Here is a 25,893-nt window from a genome sequence, read left to right on the forward strand (position 1 = left end):
TCCAACTCTTAGTGACCCCATGGACTGCAGCCAACCAGGCTCCTCTGTCCATGGGATTTTCCAGGCAAGAGTACTGGAGTGGGGTGCCATCGCCTTCTCCGATGTTTCAGTGCTATTCTCTGAAATCATCCCACCCTCCCACTGAGTCCACAAGTCTTATTTACCTCTGTGTCATCTCTGCTGCCCTGCAGGTGGGATCATCGGTACCATCTTTCGAAGGCGTTTGCTCGAGCTGTAGAGTTTTCCAGGGCTCCTTCTTTGGAGCTTAGTGTCACTGTTGTAGGGCTTCAGCTTTCCCTAGCCCACCTAGGAAATGGTTTTTATTTAAGATTTTGCTTGAAAGGAGATTCTGATGCCTTTCTAAAAAGTTTGAAAAGACCTGGACTAATCTGAAAGTCCTTTTTTCTTTTTTAATATCTTCTCTGGTCCAAGGACACTGCTTTACTCTGCAGCGTTCGGACCTTGGGAACGTGGAATAAGGCCTCTTCCCTAGCCTACTCAATCTCGATGGCGCCACCTGCTGGTGACCCCATGTATAACTAAAGGGGAATTTCTAAAGCTTGTACTCAAAATTTTTGCTCCCATACTCTCTTAAAGCAGAAGCTCCATTTCATCCAGATAATTTTTTTTGTCCTAGACCAAAAGAAATACTTAACAGTTTAATGTATCAAGTAACTAAATATTCTAAACATTCAAAAAATGTTTAATATTTTAACAACTTTGTAGTTATTTGAAAAATACATTGAAAGAAAATATTTTTATCTCATTCTTAAATAACTATCCTTTCAGTGGATGTGGCCTGTTGGACACTGCACAGTTCTCAAACCTTGGAATCCTACTGAACAAGGACACCCTCATTTCCTGTTACATGTTGGTTTTCTTAGGGTACTTGCTTTTGTCATAGCAACTACTGAAAAACCAGATTGTAGAAGTATTGAACTGTTTAGAGTTAGTAGTCTTTACGCTAAATAGCCAATTAGTGTTGCTGTATTTTCTTCAGAAAGTTAAAGTATCCCTTGCTTTGCCTCTGTGAGCTCATCACAATGACCCAGGGTGCCTCAAAGCCCAGTTTAGGAACTATGGCTTTGAAGTCTTGAAAAGCCATGAAATCTCTTGTATGTTTCTACATTAATAACTTCAAATTTTCTTCATACATTTAGATTTTTGCAAAGTATATTTTCCAGCAAATTATAAATATTATGTTAATAATATTTACATAATGTTAATAATAATTTAGACTATGTTAGTCTAAATAAAACTGTCATACTATTTTAAAATATATCCAAATGAAATCTAAATGTAGCAATTTAATACACAAAATCATTTCAAAAATACATGGGGCATTTCTTTAAGTTAAACTCTTAAATGATTCTTATAGTATTCCTTTTTCTCTTGATTTTGTATTGCCATCTTATTTCCCTACAGAATTGTATTTTAGTTTTTAAAATATTTTTATAGTTGAAAGTCTTTGTATGGATCATTCTGCTATACTTCTCTGCAACAAGAATATAAATTAATTTTTTTATTGTGGCTCTGAATCATTATGCATTAATCCATACGGAAATTATCTTTATAAATAGTTCACAGTTGCCCCAAACAACATAAATATTTTAAAATGTTGATACAAAATTGTTTTATATGAAATAAATTTTATTGGAAGTGCTTCTTTTATATTTTTATAATTAAATCATGTAGCCATCAGTGAACATTGTTTATTGCTGTAACAAGACAAAATTTAATGTCAGTTCTATTTGTGTTTTGTTTCCTTGTTCACATAAATAAGTAAATGGGAATGGAAAGAGTTTTGCTAAAATAGGAATTCTTTGAGTTCTTTCTGAATTATATACCAAGAACCAGGGTGATCCATCATCAAAACTGACATTTTTAATTGTCAATTGACAACTTGTTGAGTCCTTTAGCTTTATGGGAAGGAAGAATTGGAAACATGTAACTTAAAAAAACAATTTTTGTAACTCAGTCCTCTGTGCTTCCTGTTGAGCTTTGGGATGAGTCTGAAGTAAGCTGAGTGGAGTAGTTGTGAAAGGGGACCTCAGCCTTGATCATTCAGGAAAGAGTTTATGAGGAAGTTGAATTCCTGAAAGTGATTCTTTTAAAACCCTACATGCCTGTCACCCTTTTGAAAGACTCAAGAATAGGAGTAACCCAACTAAACACTGCTCTAGAATGCTCAGCATGCTTTCACTAGAAGGTTCCATTTAAGGTCTTTTTCTAGTAACTGCCAACATGGAGATTGTTCAGATCTTTAGTGGTTATTGGCATAGAAAATATACTGACTTACTTTAACTGTGGAAAAGGGGGAAAATACTGTACCCTGTCTTATGTAGATCTTCATATAATTTATAGAACACGTTTATACACATTATTTCATTTGAGCGCTGTATGGTAAGGTAGATGGAGATTTGAAGCAGAAATGAGGAATGAGTCCGGAGGACTTTGGTGCATGTTCTGACTCACAGAGCCTGTGAGTGGTGAACAGGCACCACTAATTCCTTCCTCATTTTCTCTTTTCCCAACAAGAGACTTTAGCTGCGTAGCTTCTAACATTGTTCTGTCACCATAAACCCTGTCTTAATACTCTTTCTTCCTGCAGACTCATGGAATCTTTTTTCCGCATTTAAAAAATAATTGAAGTATAGTTGAATTACAATGTGGTGTTAGTTTCAGGTGTACAGCAAAGTGGTTTATATATTTTTCATATCAGATCAGATCAGATCAGTTGCTCAGTCGTGTCCGACTCTTTGCGATCCCATGAATTGCAGCACGCCAGGCCTCCCTGTCCATCACCAACTCCTGGAGTTCACTCAGACTCACGTCCATCGAGTCAGTGATGCCATCCAGCCATCTCATCCTCTGTCGTCCCCTTCTCCTCCTGCCCCCAATCCCTCCCAGCATGAGAGTCTTTTCCAATGAGTCAACTCTTTGCATGAGGTGGCCAAGGTACTGGAGTTTCAGCTTTAGCATCATTCCTTCCAAAGAAATCCCAGGGCTGATCTCCTTCAGAATGGACTGGTTGGATCTCCTTGCAGTCCAAGGGACTCTCAAGAGTCTTCTCCAACGCCACAGTTCAAAAGCATCAATTCTTCGGTGCTCAGCCTTCTTCAGAGTCCAACTCTCACATCCATACATGACCACAGGAAAAACCATAGCCTTGACTAGACGAAACTTTGTTGGCAAAGTAATGTCTCTGCTTTTGAATATGCTATCTAGGTTGGTCATAACTTTCCTTCCAAGGAGTAAGCGTCTTTTAATTTCATGGCTGCAGTCACCATCTGCAGTGATCTTGGAGCCCAGAAAAATAAAGTCTGACACTGTTTCCACTGTTTCCCCATCTATTTCCCATGAAGTGATGGGACCGGATGCCATGATCTTCGTTTTCTGAATGTTGAGCTTTAAGCCAACTTTTTCACTCTCCACTTTCACTTTCATCAAGAGGCTTTTGAGTTCCTCTTCATTTTCTGCCATAAGGGTGGTGTCATCTGCATATCTGAGGTTATTGATATTTCTCCTGGCAATCTTGATTCCAGCTTGTGTTTCTTCCAGTCCAGCGTTTCTCATGATGTACTCTGCATATAAGTTAAATAAACAGGGTGACAATATACAGCCTTGATGTACTCCTTTTCCTATTTGGAACCAGTCTGTTGTTCCATGTCCAGTTCTAACTGTTGCTTCCTGACCTGCATACAGATTTCTCAAGAGGCAGGTCAGGTGGTCTGGTATTCCCATCGCTTTAAGAATTTTCCACAGTTTATTGTGATATGTGTGCATATACTCATGTGTATCTTTTTCATATTCCTTTCCATTATGGTTTATTACAGGATACTGAACATAGTTTCCTGTGTTCTACAGTATGATACTGTTTATCTATTTTACATATAGTAATTTGTATCTGCTTACCTCACACTCCTAATAAGCCTCCCTCCCCTGACTCATGAAATCTTAAGGAAGTTATTGGTAGCTAATAGACCTTTATAAGTATAGCCAGAGCAAAAAAATAAATATTGGCAAATTCTTAGCTTGTACAGTTTTATCAGAGTGAAAGAACAGGGAAATTCCCTGGTGGTGCAGTGGTTAGGACTCAGCCTTTTCATTGTTGTGACTTGGATTCAATCCCTGGTCATGAAAGTAAGATCATGCAAACAGAGCCAAAAAAAACCTAGGAAAGTTTCCATTAGGAATTTTTTAATAAGAAATAATGGTAACAGCCTCTGTTTATTGTATTCTTATTTAGGAACCCAGACACAATACTGAATACTAGATCCATCCATCAGTATCTTCTTTGGAATATTCATGGCTTGCAGACCCCCATTATTCCTTTCAGGATCCCTAGAGGAACCAGTTGAGAAAAACCTTCATCAGAAGCTGGGGTTTCTTCTCTAAGATGCCTTGAATTTGTGTGGAGAAGCTCTGTTTCTGTAGTTGACAATTTTTGGAGCTTTTGTGGGGCTGGGAACTTAAGAGCTTTCTCTTTAAATGTAGGGAGGGTATAGATCCTGGAGAAGCTAGACCCTAACTCCTCTTGTGCTCCTTAGGATGGAGTCCACAGAGAAGTGTGAAGCCATCATCACCCACTTTAATGGAAAATATATTAAGACACCCCCTGGAGTACCAGGTGAGGCATCTGGGAATCAGGCTGAGAGGCCACAGGTTATGACTTCTGTGAAGATTCTGGAGGCTTTTTGCATGAGTGAATGGGCTAAGTGAGGTGGGACTCAGCTGCCTGTCTGCTTTCTCTCTCGGCAGCCCCATCTGATCCCTTGCTTTGCAAATTTGCTGATGGGGGTCCAAAGAAACGACAGAACCAAGGAAAATTTGTGCAGAACGGACGGGCCTGGCCAAGAAATGGAGACATGGTAAGAGGCCCTCTCAGAGACAAGAATACTAATGACATTAAAATGGAATGGATGGGACTTCCATGGCAGTTCAGTGGTTGGGACTTGGCTTCCACTGCAGGGAAGGCGGGTTCGATCCCTGGCCAGGGAACTAAGATCCTGCATGCCAAATGGGGATGCCAAGGAAAAAAAAAGAAGGAATGGAAATTTCCATGGCTTGATTCCTGGGGTAGGCTTGAGAGCTCCAGTATGTAAATGAGCAATGCTGGCTGCTTCACACACTCTTTAGTGTAAATGGGATTGTGCACCCTGCACAAGCAGGAAAAGCCTGGAACAGTTACTGTGGGGACTAGTCCAGACTTGGCTTTTAATCAGTTGAACCAGACGCTTCTCCAGCCTTGAAATTCTGGGCCTGCTCCTGTTCTCACCTAAGCACTCACAGTGTGCGCACTGTGTTCTTTCTTTCTAGGGTGGCATGGCTTTGACCTATGACCCCTCCACAGCTCTTCAGAATGGGTAAGGGTGTCATATGTAAACAGCCCGCCTGAAAATGCCATAGTCGTGTGTCCAGGCCCTCGCGTGGATTGCCTTGATGTTCATGGCTGTATCTGTCAGTGGGGGCCCTTGCTTTGCAGTTTCCTGACTCCTTACTGATGTGGTCCCTTCCTACAGGTTTTACCCAGCTCCTTACAACATCACCCCCAACAGGATGCTCACTCAGTCTGCACTGTCCCCGTATCTTCCATCTCCTATGACGTCATATCAGGTACGTTCATGCCCAGAAAAGGGCTCGGGGTTTGCCCTGCCATTGTGTTTTAGGCTGGAAACAACTTGCTGTTTTTTCCATTGTTTCCTTTACACAGATTATATGCAAACAGTTTTACATAAAAGTGTAACACATGATCCCCTTACACGCATACAGGCTGTTGTAGAAGCACCCTTTGTACTCTGTATCCACCATTCCCACAAGCAAACCCATGTTAGTTTCCACCTTTTTTTGGTCATTTTCATATACGTATAAATATATGGTTTTGGAAGTCATTGTTCATGTTATAAAAATTTGCCATATTAAATGTCTTTTTTACACTTTGCCCACATAAACCAGTGATTCTCAAAGCGTGGTCCCTGTACCTGTAGTATCAGCCCTACCTGGGTATTTTTAGAAACAAATTCTTGGACTCCACCCTAGATCCAGAGGAACTCTGGGGGATGAGTCCTACCAGCCTGAGATTTAATAAGCTCTCCAGGTGGTTCTGTGCAGCTCTGTTCTAATTATTTCTTTTTAATAGTCACATTATAGTTCATGTTGCATAAATACCAGAATTCTTTCACTAGACCATCGTGAAGGGCATTCTTTGGATTTCAGTTTTTTCTGGTACAAATGATGCTCTGGTAAACATGCTTTTGCCTGTGTCCTCACAGATGAGTGCTTTTGTTTCTAGGGGGCTAGAGTCCAAGGGGTGAGGTTGTAAGGTTGAATGATATACAGACTTTTGGCTTTATAGATGTTACAGATTTCTTTCCACAAAGGTGGCCAATTCATGTTCCCACTGGCAACATATGAGAGGACCTATTTCCCTCCAGCCAGGGGTGGCATTGCTCTTGTAAAGTTTTTCCTATCTTGGTAGGTGTAAAGTACAATGCTGCTTTAATTTGCACTTCCCTGACTGAAGCTGAGTTTAAGCATTTTTGGGTCATACTTTGATTTGTTCTTTCCTGATTACTCTTCATATACTTGGCCCATTTTCCTATTTATTTGTTCTTTTCCCATCAGCTTATAAAAACCATCAATATTATTGGGACGTCTTTGTTGGTCCAGTGGCTAAGACTTTGTGCTTCCAGTGCAGGGGCCAAGGTTCTATCCCTGGGTAGGGAACGAGATCCCACTTGCCACAAGTAAAGTTCCTGCATGCTGCAGCATACCACACATAAGACCTGGCCCAGCCAAGTTAAAAAAAAAAACCTCAACAGTGCACGCTCTGGGACGTTCTGAAGGCTGGAGGGATTTATTTCTAAGTTACCCACATACACTTGTCAGACTCTCCTGGCTTGCTTCTGGGCAAGGAAGCAGGCTCAGCTATGGTTTTTTATCACATGCTTTAAAAAAGAAAACTATCAATATTATTGGAATTTCCCTGGTGTTCCTGTGGTTAAGACTCTGAGTTCCCAATGCAGGGGGCACAGTTTCAGTCCCTGGTCAGGGAAGTAAGATCCTGCATACCTGGCCAAAAAAAAAAAAAAAAAGCTATTAAAAGTGCTAGTCTCCTGAATGTTATCTTTGTTACAAGTTTTTTTCCAAATTTTTTTTCCCACTGCCTTTGTGGTCCTCAAACTTAGGCTGTGCATCAGAATCAGTTGGAGAGCTTATTCAGTTCAGTTCAGTCGCTCAGTCATGTCCGACTCTTTGCGACTCCATAGACTGCAGCACGCCAGACTTCCCTGTTCATCACCAACTCCCGGAGCTTGCTCCAACTCATGTCCATCGAGTCGTTGATGTCATTAAACCTAGGTCAGAGAGCTTATTAAACGTACTGGGCACCACACTAAGAATTTCTGATTCAGCAAGTCTAGGGTGAGAGGCAAGGATTTGTATTTCTAACAAGTTCCCAGGTGTTGCTCCTACTGCTGGTCCAGAGATCATACTTTGGGAATCACTAGTTTTTGCTATATACAAAAGTTTAACATTTGTATATAGTTAAATATGTCTGCCTTTTTTTTTTTTTTCTTATAGCTTTCGAATTTCTTGTCCTATTTCAAAAGGTCTTCCCAGTCTGTATATTGTTCATGTGGTCCCCAAGATTTATTTCATTGTTTTACATTTAAATGTATAGTTACCAGGAATTTATGTTTGTATATGACATAAGATAGGGGTGCTATTGTATTCCCTTCAAAGTATTCACCAGTTGTCCTAGCACCAAATTATTAAATAATCCATCCTTTTCCTGGGCTTCCCTGGTGGCTCTGCCAGTAAAAAATCTGCCTGGAATGCCAGAGACCTGGGTTTGATCCCTGGGTTGGGAAGATCCCCTGGAGGATGGCATGGCAACCCACTCCAGTATTCTTGCCTGGAGAATCCCCACGGACAGAGGAGCCTGGCAGGCTATAGTCCATGGGGTCACAGAGAGTCAGACACGACTGAGCGACTAAGCACATCCTTTTCCCACTGAATTGAGATGCTACCTTTGTCATATAATAAACACTGGAATTTTTTTCTGTATCCTTTATAGTCTTCCAGTGATCATTGTATCTGTTCCTATTTCAATAATTTGTTAATTTGATTACAGTGGCTTTCATAGTATGTTCTAATATTTAATAAGATAAAACCTTCTTCACTCTCTTTTTCATACTTTTCTTTGTTTTTTTTTTGGCATCTGTTATTCTGTGTAAGTTTATGATCATTTTATCTAATTTTTAAAAATCTGTGAGGGAGGGCTTTAATTGAAATTACGTTATACCTATATATTTAAGAGAATTGACTACTTAAAACGTACAGTCTTTTCACCTAAGGTGTATTTCTTTTCATGTTCTCAGATCTTTGTTATGTCCTTCAGTAGGATTTTAATTTTGTTTATGTAGGTCTGTACTTTTTGTCATCATCTTCAGGTGCTTATTGATACACCAAAGAGAGGTTATTGATTTATGTTCATCTATTTTGTATACAGCTCACTTAGTGAATCCTCTTATTACTATTAGTAATTGTTTAACTTAAATCTCTTAGGTTTTCTAGGTACAGTTATATCACTGATGCAAAATAATAGCTCTCTTTTCCATTTCAATTTTATGCCGTGGTATCCCAATTGTATTTCTTTGACTCCACTACCTAATAGGTTACCATAATTGCAGTGTTTTTAATGTGGGTTAATGCTTGCAGCTAAGTTTTTGGTAATAGCCTTTAATATATGTAAGTAGTTTCTTTTTAGTCTCTGTTTGTTGTGATATTTTTTAAAATTTATTTTTTGGTTGTAACTCTCGGCTCTCAGAATCTTAGTTCCCCAACCAGGGATTGAACCCAGGCCATGGCAGTGAAAGCTCTGAGTCACATCCACTGGACCTCCAAGGAATTCCCTACCTCATGATTTTTTTTTTTTTTTAAAGTAAATGGCTGTTGGATTTTATAAAATGTCTTTTCAGCATCTAATATTACACTGACTTTTTCCTTCAATTTTGACTTATGTTTGTAGAGTTTCTGATTTTGAACAATCCTTACATTTGTGGAATAGACCTACTTGTTTATCAAGATGCATTTCTAGCTTCTCATTGCTTTTTTTCTTTTAAAATTGAGATATAAATTACAGACTATAAAAGTTTTAGAGTATGCTAGTCAGTAGTGTATATTTATAGGATTATGCAACCATCACTATTATCTGATTCCAGAATGTTTTCATTACCTCAGAAAGAAACTCTGTGCCCATTGGTAGCCGTTCCCTATTCTTCCTTCACCCTAGCCCCTGGCAACCACTGATACACTTTCTGTATCTACAGATTTGCCTCTTCTGGACATACTGTAAAAGTGGAAGCATATAGTAAATGTCTTTTGTGTCTGGACTTCTTTCACTTAGCATATTTTCAAAGTTATTCATGTGTAGCATGTAGCAGAACTTGATTCTTTTTTATGATTGAATCATATTCCATTGTATGGACATGCCCCATTTTGTTATCTGTGTATCAGTTGATGGTCGTGTGAGTTGTTTCTACCTTTTGGCCATTATGAATAATAATAGTCATAGTATTATTGGGTAATACTGCTATGAACTTTTGTGGACATATGTTTTCAATTCTCTAGGGTACATACAATTACTCAGTACCTATTAACTCTACATTTAACTTTTTGAGGAACTGCCAAACTGTTTTCCAAGGTCACTGTACCATTTTACATCCCCACCTGCAGTGTATAACATTTGTTATTCGGTCCTTTTAAAATTGTAGCCATCTAAGTGGGTATAAAGTGGTATCTCGTTGTGACTTTGATTTATATCTCCCTAGTGACTAGGGGCTTCCCTGGTGGATCAGCGGTAAAGAATTTGCCTACAATGCAAGAGATGCAGGTTCGATTCCTGAGTCAGGAAGATCCCTTGGAGGAGGTAATGGCAATCCACTCCGGTATTCTTGCCTGGAGAATCCCAGGGACAGAAGAGCATGGTGGGCTACAGTCCATGGGGTCGCACAGAGTCGGACACAGCTGAGTGACTAAGCGCAGCAGTGACTAACGATGTTGAGCCTGTTGAATGTGCTTCTTGGTCGTTTGTGTATCTTCTGAGAGAAATATCTACTCAGATTCTTAGCCCATTTTAAAATTGGGTTACTTGAAGTGTAAGAGTTGTTAATATTTTAAAAATATTCTTAAATATTTCTATTTTCTAAGGGGGCACTGAAATTGAAATTGTTAGTCGCTCAGTCATGTCTGACTCTGTGGCCCCATGGACTGTAGCCTGCCAGGCTCCTCTGTCCATAGAATTCTCTCAGCAAGAACACTGGAGTGGGTAGCCATTCCTTTCTCCAGGGGACTTTTCCCACCCAGGGATCAAACCTGGGTCTCCTGCATTGCAGGCAGATTCTTTACCATCTGAGCCACCAGGGAAGCCCCACACTCCAAACTTACTTGTGTTTTGCTGAAAATTATCAGATCATTGGGTGAAATAATAGTCTTCAGGAAGTTAACATTCTTGTTTGTTTATTTTTGCTTCCATTAGAGAGTAACTCAGACATCTCCTCTACAAGTACCTAACCCGTCTTGGATGCACCACCAGTCATACCTCATGCAGCCTTCAGTGAGTGTTCAGAAGTGGGCAAAAGCCAAAGCGCCAATTTGATGTAAAAGAAAATAGTGGGATTTGATGAAAGGAGGTGTGGGTGTGAGTCCTGGCTCAGTCTCTCGTGTGACCAGGTGTCTGACCTTACATTCTGTGAGTTTACTATTCTTAGACAAGGACGCCTCCAGCCTGGTAGGCAGAGTGCATGTTCCTGCTGCAGGGCTAGGTGGTTGCTTGCCTGTCATTTTCCAGGATTTTTAAATGTCTGTCAGCAGTGGTTCTGGTAGCCATGAACCTCTGCTTCCTGCAGCCTCACAGGATGCTGCCAACTAACTCTGCCCTTTGTTGCTGCTTCTAGGGTTCAGTTCTGACACCAGGAATGGACCATCCCATTTCTCTCCAGCCTGCCTCCATGGTGGGACCTCTTACCCAGCAGTTGGGCCACCTCTCTCTCAGCAGCACGGGCACGGTAAAGCAGGATATTCCTCTTATAAACTCCTGCCACACAAGGAACACCTGTGTAACTCTTAGGTTTAAATACTCTTGGATAAGGATGGGAATGACTTCACTGTCATCGAGGACACACTCAGAAAAGGAGATGGACTGTGAGCGAGGAATACAGCCTTCTACTCTGAAACTCATTCGTTTTAACTGATTCCTCTTCATGTAACTAAAGGATCAGTGCTTCTGTCTACGTATTATCTAGTAGGGGTTCACGCACATCTCTTGAAAGCCTTATCAGAATAGTAATAGGAAGAATGGGTGAAGCCTGTTAGGTTTCTCGAAGCTCAGGTGCATTCTGGTTCGTGGAGCAGTGCTTAAAGCAGAGAGGGCAGTGCATTGAGAAAAAGCAGAAGATGGGAAAGAGGAGGAAAAGGAGTCATGTAGGTAGAAGTCTCTCTAAGCCAGTGTATTTCAGAGTCATCGGAAGTGCTTTTAAAAAGCACAGTTAAATTAGAATCTCTGGAGAGGGGACACAGGCACTTACAGTAGTTAAAGCTCCCCAGGTGTTTTAATTGTAGCCAAGAATCACTGCTCTGAACCTGTCAATGCATCTCATTCCAGTATGTGCCAACAGCTGCAGCTCTGCAGGGAGCTTACCTCTCCCAGTACACCCCAGTGCCTTCTTCCAGTGTTTCAGTTGAGGTAAGAACTTCATAGTCTCTTGGGGTTGAAAAGGAACAGAGGCAGGTTTTCCACTGATCAAAATCTTCCTCTCGCAGTGATGCCGATTCTGTGTTCATAAATAGCTGGTGGGTGTGTGAAGAATATAGGAAGGAGAGACTTAGTGCCTTTGATTGAGGCCCTTCCTCTCGTTTAGCCAGACAGCAGTTAACCCCAGGGTGCTGGCTTGCGTTGACCAGTGTGCTCTGGGATGAGGATAGGTTGCTTTAAAGTTGGGAAAGTAATGCTGTGAGTGTGCATGTGTGTGCGTGCACTCGCACAGGTGTGTGGCAGTGGGTAGGCTGGGGAGGGCACTCAGCGTAGTGAGGCTGCTTCAGTGGGAGGTGAGGGAAGGATGTGCAAGTTGACTCGCCTGCCTTGCCTGTGGTACAGGAGAGTGGCAGCCAGCAAAGCCAAGTGCCGGTGGATGCACCCTCAGAGCATGGCGTCTACTCTTTCCAATTCAACAAGTAACAGTGGTAAGAAACACACACCGAGGGTGGGGTGGGCTGAACAGCCTGAAATCAGACTGGTTCTCATGCTTGTCGCTCCGCCTCCCCACCCTCTCTGGCTTATGCCTCTTTTAGGGTTTCCCTCCCCGTCTTTGTTGAATATAAAAGAATTCTTGGATATGCTGATGCTCCAGACTCCAGAGGGCTGACCAGGAGTACAGCCCTTCTGTGGGCCCAGCTGAGGACTAACACTTGGTCATCGGTTTTCACAGGCCTGGGCCTGGAAAGAGAAATCTGCACCCCTGCCTTCTGCTCTTCCTCCACTCCTGGTGGAGCCTGGGCGGGTGGTGGCTGTCACCGTTTGTGTGTGCTGCAGTCAAGGACATCAACAAAACTTCTTTTGTGAAGAAAGTTTGCTGTTTTGCTTTTAACTGCAATATACTCTTATCCTACTCCAAAGAGACATGGTGCCTGGAACTTCTTCCCTTCTTTGTGAAAAACCATTTTTGATGTGTTGGACTTTTTTGGGAAGGCTTTTTTTATAAACATTATTTCTTAAAAAAAAAGATGTGGTGCTAGAACATTGATGGAGTCCTTTGTGGGCCCTTCTTACTGAGTTTAGCAATGGACTTTTTTTGTGGGGAGGTGTGTGTAAGAATACACAGACTTTCAATGTTTTGTTTTATAAAGCTCTTAGATCACACATCCCATTGCTTCTTCACATACATTTTATGCCTTCTTTTCCTCATCCAGATTGTTCTTTTTCTCTTTTCCATACAGCAGAACCTGCTTACTTTAACCTCTTTACAGCTTTTAATTTTGTTATTTCTTTTTTGAATGAAATTTCCTATGGAATTTGGAGGGGCAGGGCAAGGAACAGGGAGACTAAGCAGGCAGTGGAAGCGGCTTTTCCTCCCTCTGCCCTTCCGGAGGCAGAGCCTTGAGCCTTGACCTCGGCTAAGGAGACAGTTCCACAGCCTTTGGTAGCCATCTTTGATCCAAATTGGGATGAAGACTAGGTTTTCCCTGGCAAGTTCCAGAGGAACAGACCTACTGACTTCTAATTCTTCTCACTGCCGAGGCCAGCACCACACCTTCTGAGAAAATGTCTTCTCCAGCTACAGCTTTTCAGGAATACCTGCTTTTTGCTTCCCGGAGGATCTTTTCTGCCCTGGGTCTCAGGGCCCCTCTCTTCCCTGTTGCATGTCATTGCCATGCTCAGAGCCTTTGCATTTGTGACCTTGCTGAATCCACTTAGGTTCCTTCCCCACCGTGGACCATCAGCGGCTTCACCTTTAGACCAGTGATTCTCAGAGATGTGGTTTTGTCCCCGAGAGGCCATTTGGCAGTCTCTGGAGACATTTTTTCATGGTCATGTCTGGGCATGAGGCTGTGTGCTGCTGTCATCTAGTGGCTGAAGACGAGGGATGCTGCTGAACACCCTCTAGTGCACAGGAGAGACCTGGCTCCCCGGACCAAAGAACTCGGACTCAAAATGTCAGTAGTGCCACGGTTAGGAAACCTTGATGAAGACAGTGTCAAGCCTGCCTGTGTACCAGAGGACTTGGTAAATTCCCAGCCCTGGACACACAGTGCCTTTTGAGCCCCAGGCAACTAGTTGAGAGAGAACTGAGGTTCTTGAATTTTCCCCAGGCTTTCACCTTTGGCACCTCTATGTATACAGCAAGGGCTGCCCTTGAAGGGTTCAGGCCATGTGCACACACACGTTGAGAGGGATCGAGGCGGGGGCTGGTCTCTCTGTGTGTGTGTGCTATGCTGGGGTGGGAACGGACAAAGTTCTTTGTAACTGTCCAGAGCATTTGGGCCCCTTTCCCAGGGAACCAGGATGTCAAAAATAATTTTCCTTGTGGAAGGACATCAGGGAGCTAGGAGAGAAAAGAGCAATAAATCCCATCTCAGTATTCCCAAGGTCAGGAGCCCTTCACAACAAGGCTCTGTTTTGCTCTTCAACCCCATCTCCTTCTGCAAGACCTGGCTACGCACCTGGAGACAGATTGGAGGAAGCCTTTGCCCATCGTCCAGGAAGGTCGGTCCTGCACCTTCTCTTCCCAGTCACTCCCTTCTACACTGAAAGTCGAGTGCTGCTCCCCTTCACTTCCAGGTCAGGTACGTTTCCCCCAGACAGACAGAAAGCCCGATGATGGAGAATGGGGAAACAGGTGTTCAGTAGGCTGGCTGTAGGGAGAGGAAGGAGATGCTCCAGGGTGGGAAGAAGCTGTGATGTCAGTTGTACACAGAGCTTGGGCCCAGCTCGCCCTTCCCAGAGTTGAGAGTCCTGATGCTCCCCACCCCGAGTCCTCTTGTGCATCCTGAGGGTGAGGAAGTAGAGGCAGCAGACAGTAGGTAGGGGATAATAGGTAAGATGGAAAATATAAAAGACGAAATTGCTACAGTTTTCTCATGGGTACTTCCAACCTCAGGAAGGCTTTATCTGATGTAAAACAGCCCCAAGTCCAGTAACCTTCTGGGAGGGTTTGCCTGGGCAGGTAGCTCTTGTTTCCGAGTCTCTAGTCCTTAGTCAGAAAAGTACACCATAGGTCTCTTCAGGGGCCTTGAAGAAAAAGAGAAGAGTCTAGTTCAGTTAATTAATAGTAGTTTGGGGGAACCTTGCTTTGCTAGGAGGTTTAGTGAAAGGAGGGCCTTTCATGTACAGAAGCTGTTGACATTAGTGCTGCCCCTTCTCTGCCTCTCAGAATTCTTGGTTCTACTTTCTCTGTATTTAAATGTTTAAATGGCTCTTAATTTTGCATTGTTTTGTTTTAAAATTATGAAGTTACCTTTTGTCCGTTTTCCTCATGTGAATCTGCTTAATGGATTTTATTAATGAATGTTTCTGGTTTGGGCAGGTTTGGGCATGGGAAGTGATGGAGTGAGAGCCTGAGGTTATTTTTCTGGTGGTTAATGGCGTCGTGGAATTTTGTTTGGACCCTTTTGGGTTACACTCATGATACTTTCCCCCTAATTGTTAGTTCATTTCTGACAGTTCATAACATGAGTGAGTGGGAAAAGGAGAGAAGGAACGAGGGCCAGTTTTTCTCTCTCAAAATGGCCCACTGGTGGCAGTGGAGCTGCTGAGGAATTGTAGGGGGCGTCTGCAGGCTCATAGCCTTGGGCTGGGCTCTTTAAACTATGCTAGTGTTTTCTGAATCCTGTCTTCATGGAACCCAGGTCGTACTCTCCCTGTACTTCATATCTCACTCTTGATCATGACAGTGCTCGTTAACATTCTTAAAATATTTTACTACTTGGTATTTTTCTCTTTTCAGTCAAATAGAACATACTAGAATCACTTTCTCAGATGATATAATCCTTTATTAGGCTTAGCACCTGCCTGTCCCACCTCATGCCAATATTACTGCTCCTGTCTCACTCTGGATACTCAGACCCGAGGCTTTTTGGAGGAGGGTTTGGGTCGAGGTTAAGGAAGATGTAGAAATGACAGTGGGGAGAGATGTTATTTTTAGAGTATTTTTAACCAAAGGATTGGAAGAGCTGCCCAGGACTAGGAAGCCTAGTGGCTCTAAAGAGTAAATAAATACCCCTTGTCAGGAATAGATGGGGTAGTAGGGGGACATTACTTGCACTGAGTGTGAGGACTAGACTTTGTTGCTTTACTGACCCGCCCTGGACCAGGCCACCTCAGCCCAGTTCCATTCTTCTTTTCCTGACCTACTGATCAGTGAGCTCATTTAGCCCCTTGGTGCCTGCACTGCTTATCCCCTGCTGCTTCAGTGTCTGCCGTTTGGGGTGCCTACTTGTGGGTTGTTATTTTGCTCCACAAAGGTGCAGTGTGAGGGCTTACTGGAATGGAGTGTAAACATCTAAAAGTTCTTTCGTGCACGTGCCCCACCTTCTGGGAGAGCAGCAGCATTGCACTTATTAGCAGTTTACCTCGACCTTCTTGGCCTAGGGCGATAAACTTGGGTCAGTGATCAGGTCTAAACTTGTCCCCAGGCTCTGCTAGACCAACTTCAAAGAGGGTGGTATTATGACAGCCAGTCTGTAAGGGCTAGGTCTAACCTTGTGCCTTGCCACATTAACCTCTGCGTGATTCCCTCCTAAACCAACTATGCCATTTCTGTGCTACCTGCTTTTAACTCCTTCCAGGCATTAGCAGATCTCGCCTTCACCCTTGCTTTTACCCTTTCCTTTTGTAGGAGGGTCTTCCTTCAACAGCTGAGCCAGGCCTGTGAGCTCTATCCCCCTTCTCCTCTTTGCTGAATTCTGCGGCACCTCTGTAGAGGTGCTCCCCACGAGACTAGTAATAAGAGAGGTAGGTGCCCTCTCAGCCCAGCTACCACTGCTGCTCCTCCCTGGCCTGTCCACTTCCATTTCAAATGAACCTCCATTCTCCCGGGTATGGCCCACAACTTCATTGTCCTCGTTACAGATCTACCTCACAGTTCCACATTCAACACAGGCACAAGCACCTGGTTTACACGTGTTTCCTTCCTTTACTGTTTTTCCCTTCACAAGGGTTAGGAAACTGGGGGCTAGAAAGGGCTCACAATCAAATGCGAGAATTCGTTATTTCTATTTCTGGAATGTCTTTGAGATTTTTACCTCCTTTATTCACCCTAGAATAGTGTGAACTCTTCAGTTAGATATTGCTGTGGTAGGCCAAATGATGACTGCTTAGGATATTAAGTAATGCTTGGGAGCCACCCCCAGAACACCAGCACTGAAGCAGAACTTATGACTTGTTTAAGTTTGCCAGTGGCTGCCACTAGCTGAGAAGGTAAGCATGCACCAAAGTGGCCATCTGAGGTTTTTGGAGGGTTGAAAACAGAGATATTCCTTCTCCTCCTATTCCATTTAGAGGGTCACCAAAACAAAACTTCCAGCCTTCAGTGTGATAAGCTTTCCCAGCTTGTAAAAAGTTCTCACAGCATTTACTGGTGTTTGCATCCCCCAACACATACAATTTCGGGGGTGGTGAGTGCACTCCTGCATGCACTTACCACCTTGGACAGGAAATAAGTTTAATTATCCTCAAAACACATTTTGTACAGTTCTTTATCCAGAGGTTTCTAATTTTATACTTTTGCCATGTTTGTGCCAGTGCTGCCCACTCTAATTTTCTGACCTTTGGTATTCTCATGTTTCTTCCCTATAATTTGGTAGAACTTTCTCTTATTTCAACTTGTGAAATAAAACACAAAATCTACCTCGTGGTGTCTTATCCATGGGTGGGAAGCTGGGGAAGGTGGTGATGAGCACATACTTTTCCTGTATCAGGAACACAGGTGGCAGCCTTAGAAAGCCAAGGCCATGCCTCACAAGGTAGGAACTCGGCACACTTGAATCCTTTGTTACAGCACCTCAGCCAGAAGCACCCGTTTCATTCACATAAACAGAAATTCTGCCTTGGACGCCTCCTGGAAAAGGAAGGGCCAAGCCTGGAGGTTGAGAGAGAAATGTTGACACTTAGGGGCACACTGCTCTCCTGCCTGCTGTCTTCTCCATCAAACCAGTCATATACTCACCCTGACACCACCCAGTTTTCCCCTTTAGGCAATTACAAGAACCTTTGTTGAAGGAAGATAAATACACGGAGTCTTTTGAGTCTCTATCAAATGTGGTTTTTATTCAACTGACAAGCACTTTTCTACAGCTGCACTTGTGGAACATCACATGGCAAAAACAGGAGTTTTTTTTTATCTCTAGACTTTTTTTTCCTTTTTTTACCTTATTAAAAATGAGATTGGTCCTAAAAATATAGAAAGAAATAAATTTAAATTCACAAAAAACTGTACATTATCAAAAAGTCACTAAAACACCACATTTGGTTATATAAAAAGTCAAGTCCCTTTTGTTGTAAAAGGAACGTGGAAATTTGTTGGTGTTGATGGTGTGGTTTCTTCCTGTTACCAGACTGATGGGAGAAGGGAAACAGAGGGGCAGGGGTGGGTTTTATTTACTTTTAAAACTTGCCTTCCCTATCAAATACTCTCGTCAAGAAGAGAAAATCCACCTAGCTCAAGGGGCAGTGAAGATGAGAAAGAAAAGTGAGAAATGGCCCCTTTGATCATGCCCTGTCCCACCCCCCCATCAACCCCCACTCCAAACTGAGGCTAGGACTCCACCCCACCTTCAGAGTGCCTGGTCCCTAGGGAAAGAGATGGAGCTGGGAGAGGAACACAGCAGGAACAATTGAAACTTCACTCCCCCGTCCATCTAACCTCCAACAGTAAAATTAATCTAGAACATTTTATACTGGGGAAAACTGCCATGGGGAAAAAGAAGAGCCCCCAACTATAATAGTTCCAAATGCTTGACTAACACAAAGTTTGTTACAGAGCAGTTATTTAGATAAAATATAAATATTTATGCATAATATAAAGTCAATTCAAATATTCTTCAATCCACCTCTTATTTAAAAGCAAAAAAAAAAAAAAATCTCAAATAAAATTAAAAGTTCTGAGGTTTATCTGACAGAAAAGGCGACTTTAGAAATAGGCTAGGGGGAGAAGGGGCATAAAGAAAGAAAGGGGTTGCCCCAGGACCTACACTGCCCCCACCCCCTTCAGTGGCAATTCAGTGCTGCTAGAAGTACAGGAATGCTCCCCCTCACCCGGCACCCCCTCTCCCACCAATGGAACATTTCTTGGGTGCCTCAGCTCTCTGCTTGGGCCAGCCAGCAGCCACCTCCCCAGTGCAAGTACCCGTAATCTCTGATGGGAGGGGCTCTGCTGAGCAGGAAAGCAGGGGGCCAGGGGCCCATGGCTATAGCTGGGAGTTAGCAGCTTTCCTCTGTTGGGGCTTAACTTGGGCATAGTCACATGTAGGGCAGTGATGGACCCAGAGCCTCTGCTCCCTACTCACTTGTGCTCTGGGGTCTCTGCTACTGGGGAAGGGGTCCCAGGATACAAAGTAGATAAGGGAAAGAGCACAACTAAACCCACAGAAGCTCATGGGATTAGGAAAAGATCCAGTTCTACCCCTCTCCCTGCAAAAGCTTAGGACTCAGAGCTACTGAAAGAAGTTGTTCCTGTTAAAAGATTGCACAGTTTGAAGAGGCTGGAACAGAAATGACTGGGAGAGAGGGAAGAGACACAGCTTTGACCCAGAAAAACTGTTCCTGTGGTTTCCCAAAGACAAAGTGATAGTTTAAAACAATGAGAAAGGTGTCTCAATGGTTTGAAACAATGGGGAACAGATACTTGGGGGGGAAAATGAATGGATGCCACCAAAAACAGGGGCACAATCGCATCCTCTCTCACACACACACACCCATACACACCTCTCTCTCTGTCTCAGGCCAGTCGATTGCTACCTGGCCTCCATCTTGGGGTGTGCCCGAACTCAGCAGTAGTTGTCCCTGAGGAGTTCCCAAGAGGGAGGTTTGGGTAAGAGGTGGGGAAGGAGGCTGGAAGGCCCAGGGTCCAGGGTGCCTCCCTGCCTTCTCCCCAGTTTACTGAGTTTCAAAAAAGGCTAGAAACTCAGCATGTGAGGAGTATCCAACGTTATAGAGGGGCTAGCTATTGGCAGGAAGATGAGGACAGAGAGAAAGACAGGGACCTCTGAACTTCTTTTTCCTTTGAAGGGAAAAATTTGGGGGAAGAGAAGGGAGGAACCCGTACACAGTTTTACATTATTGGATGAGAGACAAATCTGAAGGGGAGAGGGGAGTGAGAGAGAGAAAGTGAGAAGCAAGGGAGGGACTGAACATGGAAGCAGCATGTTCAGGGCCCGGTGTCCGGCTCGACACACTTGGGAGTTAAGTCCACTTTACTGGCCGTCACTGCGGGTCCACACACAGTACAGAGTGTTTCTCGGTTTCACACATTCACTAGAACTATTGCTATTGTTAAATAGCCCCAGAATGCTGGGGCACGTACAAGGAAGGTGAGGAAGCTGGGAGGAGGAGTAGGGGCTTCTTTCCTCCTCCTCTTATTTAATTAGGAAATAAAACAAAGGAAAAATTATTTTTTCTTTTTTGGCTTTCAGTCCAGAAGGACCTCATCTCTGCCCCTCTTATCTGAGGAACAAGAGGAGGAAAGGGAGAAAGGGTGTAAGGATAAGAAGACGTAGGGCGCTGCCAAGGGCAAGGTCAAAAATCAGGGTTCTCCCTCTGACTTGAGTCTGGACCCAGGGCAGCATCAGCAGGTGAGAATGGCAGGGTTTGTGTGGAGGGCAGGGGGCAATGCCACAGGGTGACTCCCCACCTCCCATGCCTCACAGATTGGCCTGTTTTCCCTGATAAAACTCCTCCCAGCGGCTCTCAAAGAAGCGGCGCATGATGTGTCCAGCCTTGCCCACTTCAGAATCATCTTCATTGAAAGTCTGGCAATTGTCAAAGACCAGGAGTGCATCAGCCGCAAACTCCTCTGAGCTGGTGTACCTGGGCAGGGGTGGAGACAGAGCTGTCAGCGGGGTACCAGCAATGGCAGTAACAGAAGAGCCAGGAGAGTCAATGATGTCTACTTACCCTCCCCGGAGCAGTCGCTCCCGCATGGTGGAAAAATCCATAGGGTTTTTGATGATCCGCCGGTACCCACTCACCAATCGTGGGTTCACAGGCTCCAGGAAAGGCCAAGCTGCATCATGGGACTCCATCTCCATCAAGATAATCCTATTATGAAACAGACAGTGATGATACACTCTCAGGAAGCAAACCATGGACCCCTCCTAGCCCTCTACTCTGGAAAACGTAGAGCTGGTTGTCCCCAGAATTCATTCAACTCACTCGCAGAACGTGAGATCACTGTGATGGTTCCGCATGGAGACGCGCCGCCGCTTCGAGGGGGACAGCCCTTCCTCTGAGTACCGGGGCATTGCTGGGCTCTCTCGGCCCCTTGGTAGCAGCCGGCGCCGGCGGTTGTCACCCTCTGGGAAGGTCAGCACATAACTGCTTTTCCGCTTCTGGCCTCGTTTTGGGAAACCAGATTTCTGAGTCAATTCTCCTTCTACCTGCTGAGGATAAGAAAAAGGTGAGATCAGCCACAGCTGGAAATACATACTCTGCTTGCTCTCTCCTTTATCACAATCCCTACTTGTCTGGGGGCCTCCCAAGTGGCACAAGTGGTAAAGAACTCACCTGCCAATGCAGGAGACGTGAGTTTGATCTCTGGGTCAGGAAGATGCCCTGGAGGAGGGCATGGCAACCCACTCCAGTATTCTTGCCTGGAGAATCCCATGGACAGAGGAGCCTGGCAGGCTATAGTCCACAGGGTTGCAAAAGAGTTGGACACGACTAAAGTGACTTAACACAGTACTACTTGTCTGAGTGTGACTGAGGTTTCAAAATACTTTCATGCGTAAATCAGTCTGTGAATTTATTACTCACCCTTTTGGGTTATGTGAAAAAGCAAAGTATAATCATTCCCATTTTACAAGGAAAACAAGTAAGGTGGTAAAATTTAAAAGTGACTTGTGCAAAAAAGGACCAGAACCCAGGTCTCCTAGCACGTCATCTGGAACCTTTTCCCAGGAGAGATGGAAGGCATGGGAAGAATGATATTTTTAAGACTGGCGGTAAATGGGATGAGAAAGAAAACCTCTAACTTGCTTGGGAGTGGACTGAGAGAGCAGAAGACGTACCTGGGCCAGACAGACAGCACAGAACCAGTCTCCTTCTGGGACAGCCTCCATCTTGGGCCGAAGGCAGTAAATATGGCAGCCACGGTCACACCCATCACAAAGTAGAAGAAACTCATCGTTGTCACCCTTCCGGCAGACTAGACAGGTCTGGACCAGGGTTGTAAGGAGTTAGGGTGAGCCCTCAAGCCTCCCTGCCTGCCACTCACCCCACTCATCCCAGCTGCCACCTCTTCAGCTCCCCAGGCTTCTCACCACTTTGTTGACAGACTTCTCCCAGGCAATGGACCTCTCCAGCTGGCCCAAGCACAAGCAGACTTGGGCTGCGCTCCGGCATCGCTCTAGCGTTTGGCGCCAGGCCCGAACTCGAGGGGTGATCTCGTATGATCTGATTGGAGAAAGTGGTGATTTGGGGATGAGGAGTAGGATTTATTGATTCCTTCTCCCCAAGACCAAGAACTGGAGGGTGGGCACTCACATCTCTGTAGGTGTACACTGTGGGGCACTACTGGGTGTGCTGAGCAGGGCCTTCTCCAGCACAACCTCATGAGCTGGCCACAGGGGCTCCCGCAGGTACCGCCGCTCCACATTCTGCTCCAGGGCAGCAAGTCGCATCACTGCCAGGTCCAGGGGGTTGGTAGTTTTACGCTGGGGTGCCAGACCTTCCTTGCCTCGACCCCGCCAGGTGATATCCTCCTGGGAATCAGCTAGGTGCTCACAGTAGGCCAAGTCTTCACGAGTAGAGTCTGGGCTGGGACACGTCCAGCCCTGCAGGTGGGAGACAGAAATAAAACTCATTATAAAAGAAGGACATTACGCACAGAAAAAGATATGACCCATTTAGGGTCATGGGAGGTCACTTTGCAAAATGGGAACCCTAGGTTTTTCCTAACAGGGTATAAGAGATTAACACCCTCTCCTCAACAACCCCCTACCCAGTGCCAGCCCAGGGTACCCGAATCTGCAGATCAGACAGGATCACCCGCTGTTCCAGCTCCTCCACCCACTGAAGGACAGCCAGGTCTGTCTCATATGTCTTCTCTTTGGGGGTCCAGCTCACGATCCCTTCTTCAAAGGCAGGTAGCTGACTGGGCTCAAAGATGGGGTCTGAAAAGACAGAAGACAGAGGGAAAAGCCCATCAGACTGTTCACCATCCACAGCAGCAGCTCAAAATTGACCTGGGCTCTTCAGCTCAGGCTGGTTAAGTATTTACCTGTTGAGGGCCGTAGGCAGACTTCCTGTAAGAAGTCCCGGTGCTTGTTTAGGTGTTTGTGAAGTGCTTTCTCTCGGATGCCTCGGGGGTGCAGGGCCTTGAGCGTGGCATCCAATGTCTCAGGATCTCGGATCCACCACCAGCCAGAGCGCATCTCTGTGAACAGTTTATTTGTGTAATGTGGGCAACGGGAACTATGTGGTCCGCATCTGATGCCACTCCTACCTGTACTCTCATTCCATCCCACCCCAGGGTCACTCACCAGGTGGGACAGGCTGGGCTGTCAGCTGGGTTAGATAGCGCTGCTCCATCTGTTTGAAGAACTTACTGGGAGGCCTCCCTCTCCGTTTTGGCTGTCCTTGCCCTGTGGGGCTCTGTGGTGTTTCTCCAGGATCTCCTGCTCGCCTTTTATGAGCCATGCCCAGCATAGGAGTGAAAGAGAATGGCCCTGGAGAATAGGCACTGGCAGCACTGGCTCTACTCACCTATGAATGAGATGAAACATTAGGTGATGAGGGTGTTTTCATGTTGACAGGATCCCAGTGGCCTCATCCCTTCCCCACAACCATGGCAACAGCCCACAGCCAGGCAATCTAGCCTGTGGCCAGATGAATATAAGTGCATACCACTAATTCTGGCTACTTACTGGCTTGGAAGAAGCAGGTAGCTGAGGGGAAAGAGTGGGCTGGTCCTCAGAAACTGCAGGGGGTGGTGTAGGGGCAGCATTGCAGGGCATCTGGGCTGAGAAATTAAACCAGGGAGCTTGAGAATCAGGGCTGGCTTCTGTCTCGTCAGGTTCTGGCTCCTCCGGGGCATGTGATGGGGCTGGGTCCAGTTTTCCGGGACTGCTATCAGGCGTGAGGACTGAGCTGCTCAGCAGGGAGCCATGGTTCTGAGTCTGGCTCAGCCAAGACAGGAAGGCTGACTGGCTGAGGTCATGCTGGCTCTGACCCAGAGACAATGGGGAGCCTTCTGGCTCCAGGAACCCATTATGAGTGTGAGGATGGGACTGAAGCTGGGGTTGGGCATGAGCCTGAAGCTGAGGATGGGACTGAGTCTCAGGCTGAAGCTGGGTCTGAGGCTCTTCTGAACCTTGACCCTTGGAATGAGATTTCAAGTGCCTAGGTTGCATAGAGCCAGGTTTAGTTTTCCGAGGTCGGCCTCGGGCCCGGGCAGGAGAATTGGCAGAGGTGCTGGAGCCAGCTAACTCCCTCTTCAGAGAGAAGTAGGCTGGGCTGGTTGTTGAATGGGTTGCCACTTTTAAGGAGTCAGTTTCCTGTTTTATCACATCTTCAGGAACTGTAAAGCAAAGGGAAGAGCATAAGACACACTGATACATAATGGGAAAGAAAGAGGGTGTACAAACACAGGACATATACTTTTTTTTTCTCTTGGACTTAATCCCCCACTTTTTGAGATTGCACTAGAAAATTCTTATATGGCAACCAGCATAGTATCTGCAAAAGAAAAACTATGTTCCCAAGTAATTATCATCAGCATAAACATAAGCTAACATTTATTGAGAACCAGCTATGTTACACATTATTCTAAGTTATTATTCTATTAAGTTACTTTAATCCCCTCAATAGCCCTATGACCTATACATTCTATTATTAATTCCATCTCACAAATGAAAACTGAAGCATATCGCTGGTAAATGGCAGAGCAGAAGGTAGGCAGTCTTACTCCAGAGCATACTGTGCTCTTAACCACAGTATGCTAAACTGATTGTCATACAATCAAAAAAGCCCAAGATGCTAGGTAGGGGAAAAGGAATTGCTTAACTTTTGTGAGCTGGGTCTCAACCCAGGGTCCTACGACACACCTACCTAAGCTTCCCTCTGTTCCTTCCACAAAGATACCAGTCAAGTAGGGCAACACCCAGTAGCGGCGTCTGTAGCGGTCCTGACCCAAGGAGACTGCTCGAAGCATCTGGGATGAGTGAAGCAGCTTTTTTCGAAAGAAGAGCTGACGCTGGGTAGGCAGTGGAAAAGGAAGATGAATGAAAAACACACTTCCAGGGTGACACTGGTGACTTCGTCCAGTATATGGGAGAAGGGCATGGCTCTCAGCTTCCCTATAAAATTGATACCATCTAGGCCTAACTCATAAGGTAACCAATTCCCACCCAGCCCCTATCTCCAGCTCCTGGGAGGCTAGAAGCACAGTACCTTGCTCAGTTTTTCTATCTGGCGCTCTAGCTCTGGGATGCTAGATGCTGTGATATCAACCTGGAGAAGAAACAAGAGACACCGAGAAAAAGGGAATCATCAGATTCAAGAGAAAGAATGTTTTCCACCTCCCACTTTCCTTGGTCTGGGCTAGTACCTCTCCATCCCTTCGACCCCTACGGCCATGGACAGCAGCTGCAGTCTCCTCCTCTTCCTCCTCTTCCATGCCACTGGTCTCCTCCATGATCCGAGAACTGCGCCTCCGCCCCAGGCCTTCCTCTGGTCCCTGCAGCTCTACCTCAGGTCGCCCCGTTCGCTTGGCCAAAGCAGTTTTCAATCTTGACACAGAGTTTAAGGAAAACTGTGGTGAGGAACATGATACCGCCACAAAAGGATCACCTTGAATCTAAGCCGTCCTGGGCCCTGGACCAGTCTCAACCCCAGGAGAGGGGCTAAGGACACCAAGTTCCAAACACAAGTCCTGGGCATGCTTCACCCTGTCCCCTTCTCTCCTCTGTCCTGTCCTTACCTTCGCAGCCGGCCTTCAACAATCCACTTGTTTTTCCTGTAGCTGGACATACTCTCTAGAGTCTTGTCAATCTCACTGCAGGGAAATGGAATAGTATTTTGAGGGAGAAGTGGCAACACACACACCAAAGAAGGGAGGTTCAAGGGTAAAAGGAGTTTCATCCTAGAATCTAGACTGGATGAATGGCAGAGTAAGGCTCGGA

General features: G+C 44.9%; 2 protein-coding genes across 18 annotated transcripts in view; one reads left to right on the forward strand and one right to left on the reverse strand.

The window, feature by feature from the left end:
- RBMS2 (RNA binding motif single stranded interacting protein 2) overlaps window positions 1-17,672 on the forward strand; it is a 78,806-nt gene extending 61,134 nt beyond the window's left edge. For 6 of the 7 annotated variants that reach the window (XM_055578144.1, XM_055578172.1, XM_055578162.1 and 3 more), the window contains 9 exons: window positions 4,551-4,630; window positions 4,762-4,871; window positions 5,320-5,366; window positions 5,523-5,616; window positions 10,541-10,618; window positions 10,959-11,069; window positions 11,666-11,746; window positions 12,158-12,243; window positions 12,352-17,672. In XM_055578144.1, coding sequence (XP_055434119.1) covers window positions 4,551-4,630; window positions 4,762-4,871; window positions 5,320-5,366; window positions 5,523-5,616; window positions 10,541-10,618; window positions 10,959-11,069; window positions 11,666-11,746; window positions 12,158-12,238 — 682 coding nt within the window. In that variant the 3' untranslated portion in view covers window positions 12,239-12,243; window positions 12,352-17,672. The remainder of the gene's footprint in view (window positions 1-4,550; window positions 4,631-4,761; window positions 4,872-5,319; window positions 5,367-5,522; window positions 5,617-10,540; window positions 10,619-10,958; window positions 11,070-11,665; window positions 11,747-12,157; window positions 12,244-12,351) is intronic. The other variant, XM_055578153.1, reaches the window with a different exon arrangement.
- A 131-nt stretch (window positions 17,673-17,803) lies between these two features.
- The window catches only part of BAZ2A (bromodomain adjacent to zinc finger domain 2A), a 35,639-nt gene continuing 27,549 nt past the window's right edge, over window positions 17,804-25,893 (reverse strand). For all 11 annotated transcript variants that reach the window (XM_055578037.1, XM_055578080.1, XM_055578071.1 and 8 more), the window contains 14 exons: window positions 25,692-25,766; window positions 25,320-25,500; window positions 25,163-25,222; window positions 24,821-24,965; window positions 23,638-24,290; window positions 23,254-23,476; window positions 22,992-23,147; window positions 22,733-22,884; window positions 22,256-22,545; window positions 22,033-22,165; window positions 21,781-21,927; window positions 20,927-21,153; window positions 20,669-20,812; window positions 17,804-20,581 (listed from right to left, as the gene is read on the reverse strand). In XM_055578037.1, the coding sequence (XP_055434012.1) occupies window positions 20,416-20,581; window positions 20,669-20,812; window positions 20,927-21,153; window positions 21,781-21,927; window positions 22,033-22,165; window positions 22,256-22,545; window positions 22,733-22,884; window positions 22,992-23,147; window positions 23,254-23,476; window positions 23,638-24,290; window positions 24,821-24,965; window positions 25,163-25,222; window positions 25,320-25,500; window positions 25,692-25,766 (2,752 nt within the window). In that variant the 3' untranslated portion in view covers window positions 17,804-20,415. The remainder of the gene's footprint in view (window positions 20,582-20,668; window positions 20,813-20,926; window positions 21,154-21,780; window positions 21,928-22,032; window positions 22,166-22,255; window positions 22,546-22,732; window positions 22,885-22,991; window positions 23,148-23,253; window positions 23,477-23,637; window positions 24,291-24,820; window positions 24,966-25,162; window positions 25,223-25,319; window positions 25,501-25,691; window positions 25,767-25,893) is intronic.

Source organism: Bubalus kerabau, chromosome 1, assembly GCF_029407905.1.
Source record: "Bubalus kerabau isolate K-KA32 ecotype Philippines breed swamp buffalo chromosome 1, PCC_UOA_SB_1v2, whole genome shotgun sequence".
In the NCBI taxonomy this organism is placed as follows: Eukaryota; Metazoa; Chordata; class Mammalia; order Artiodactyla; family Bovidae; genus Bubalus; species Bubalus kerabau.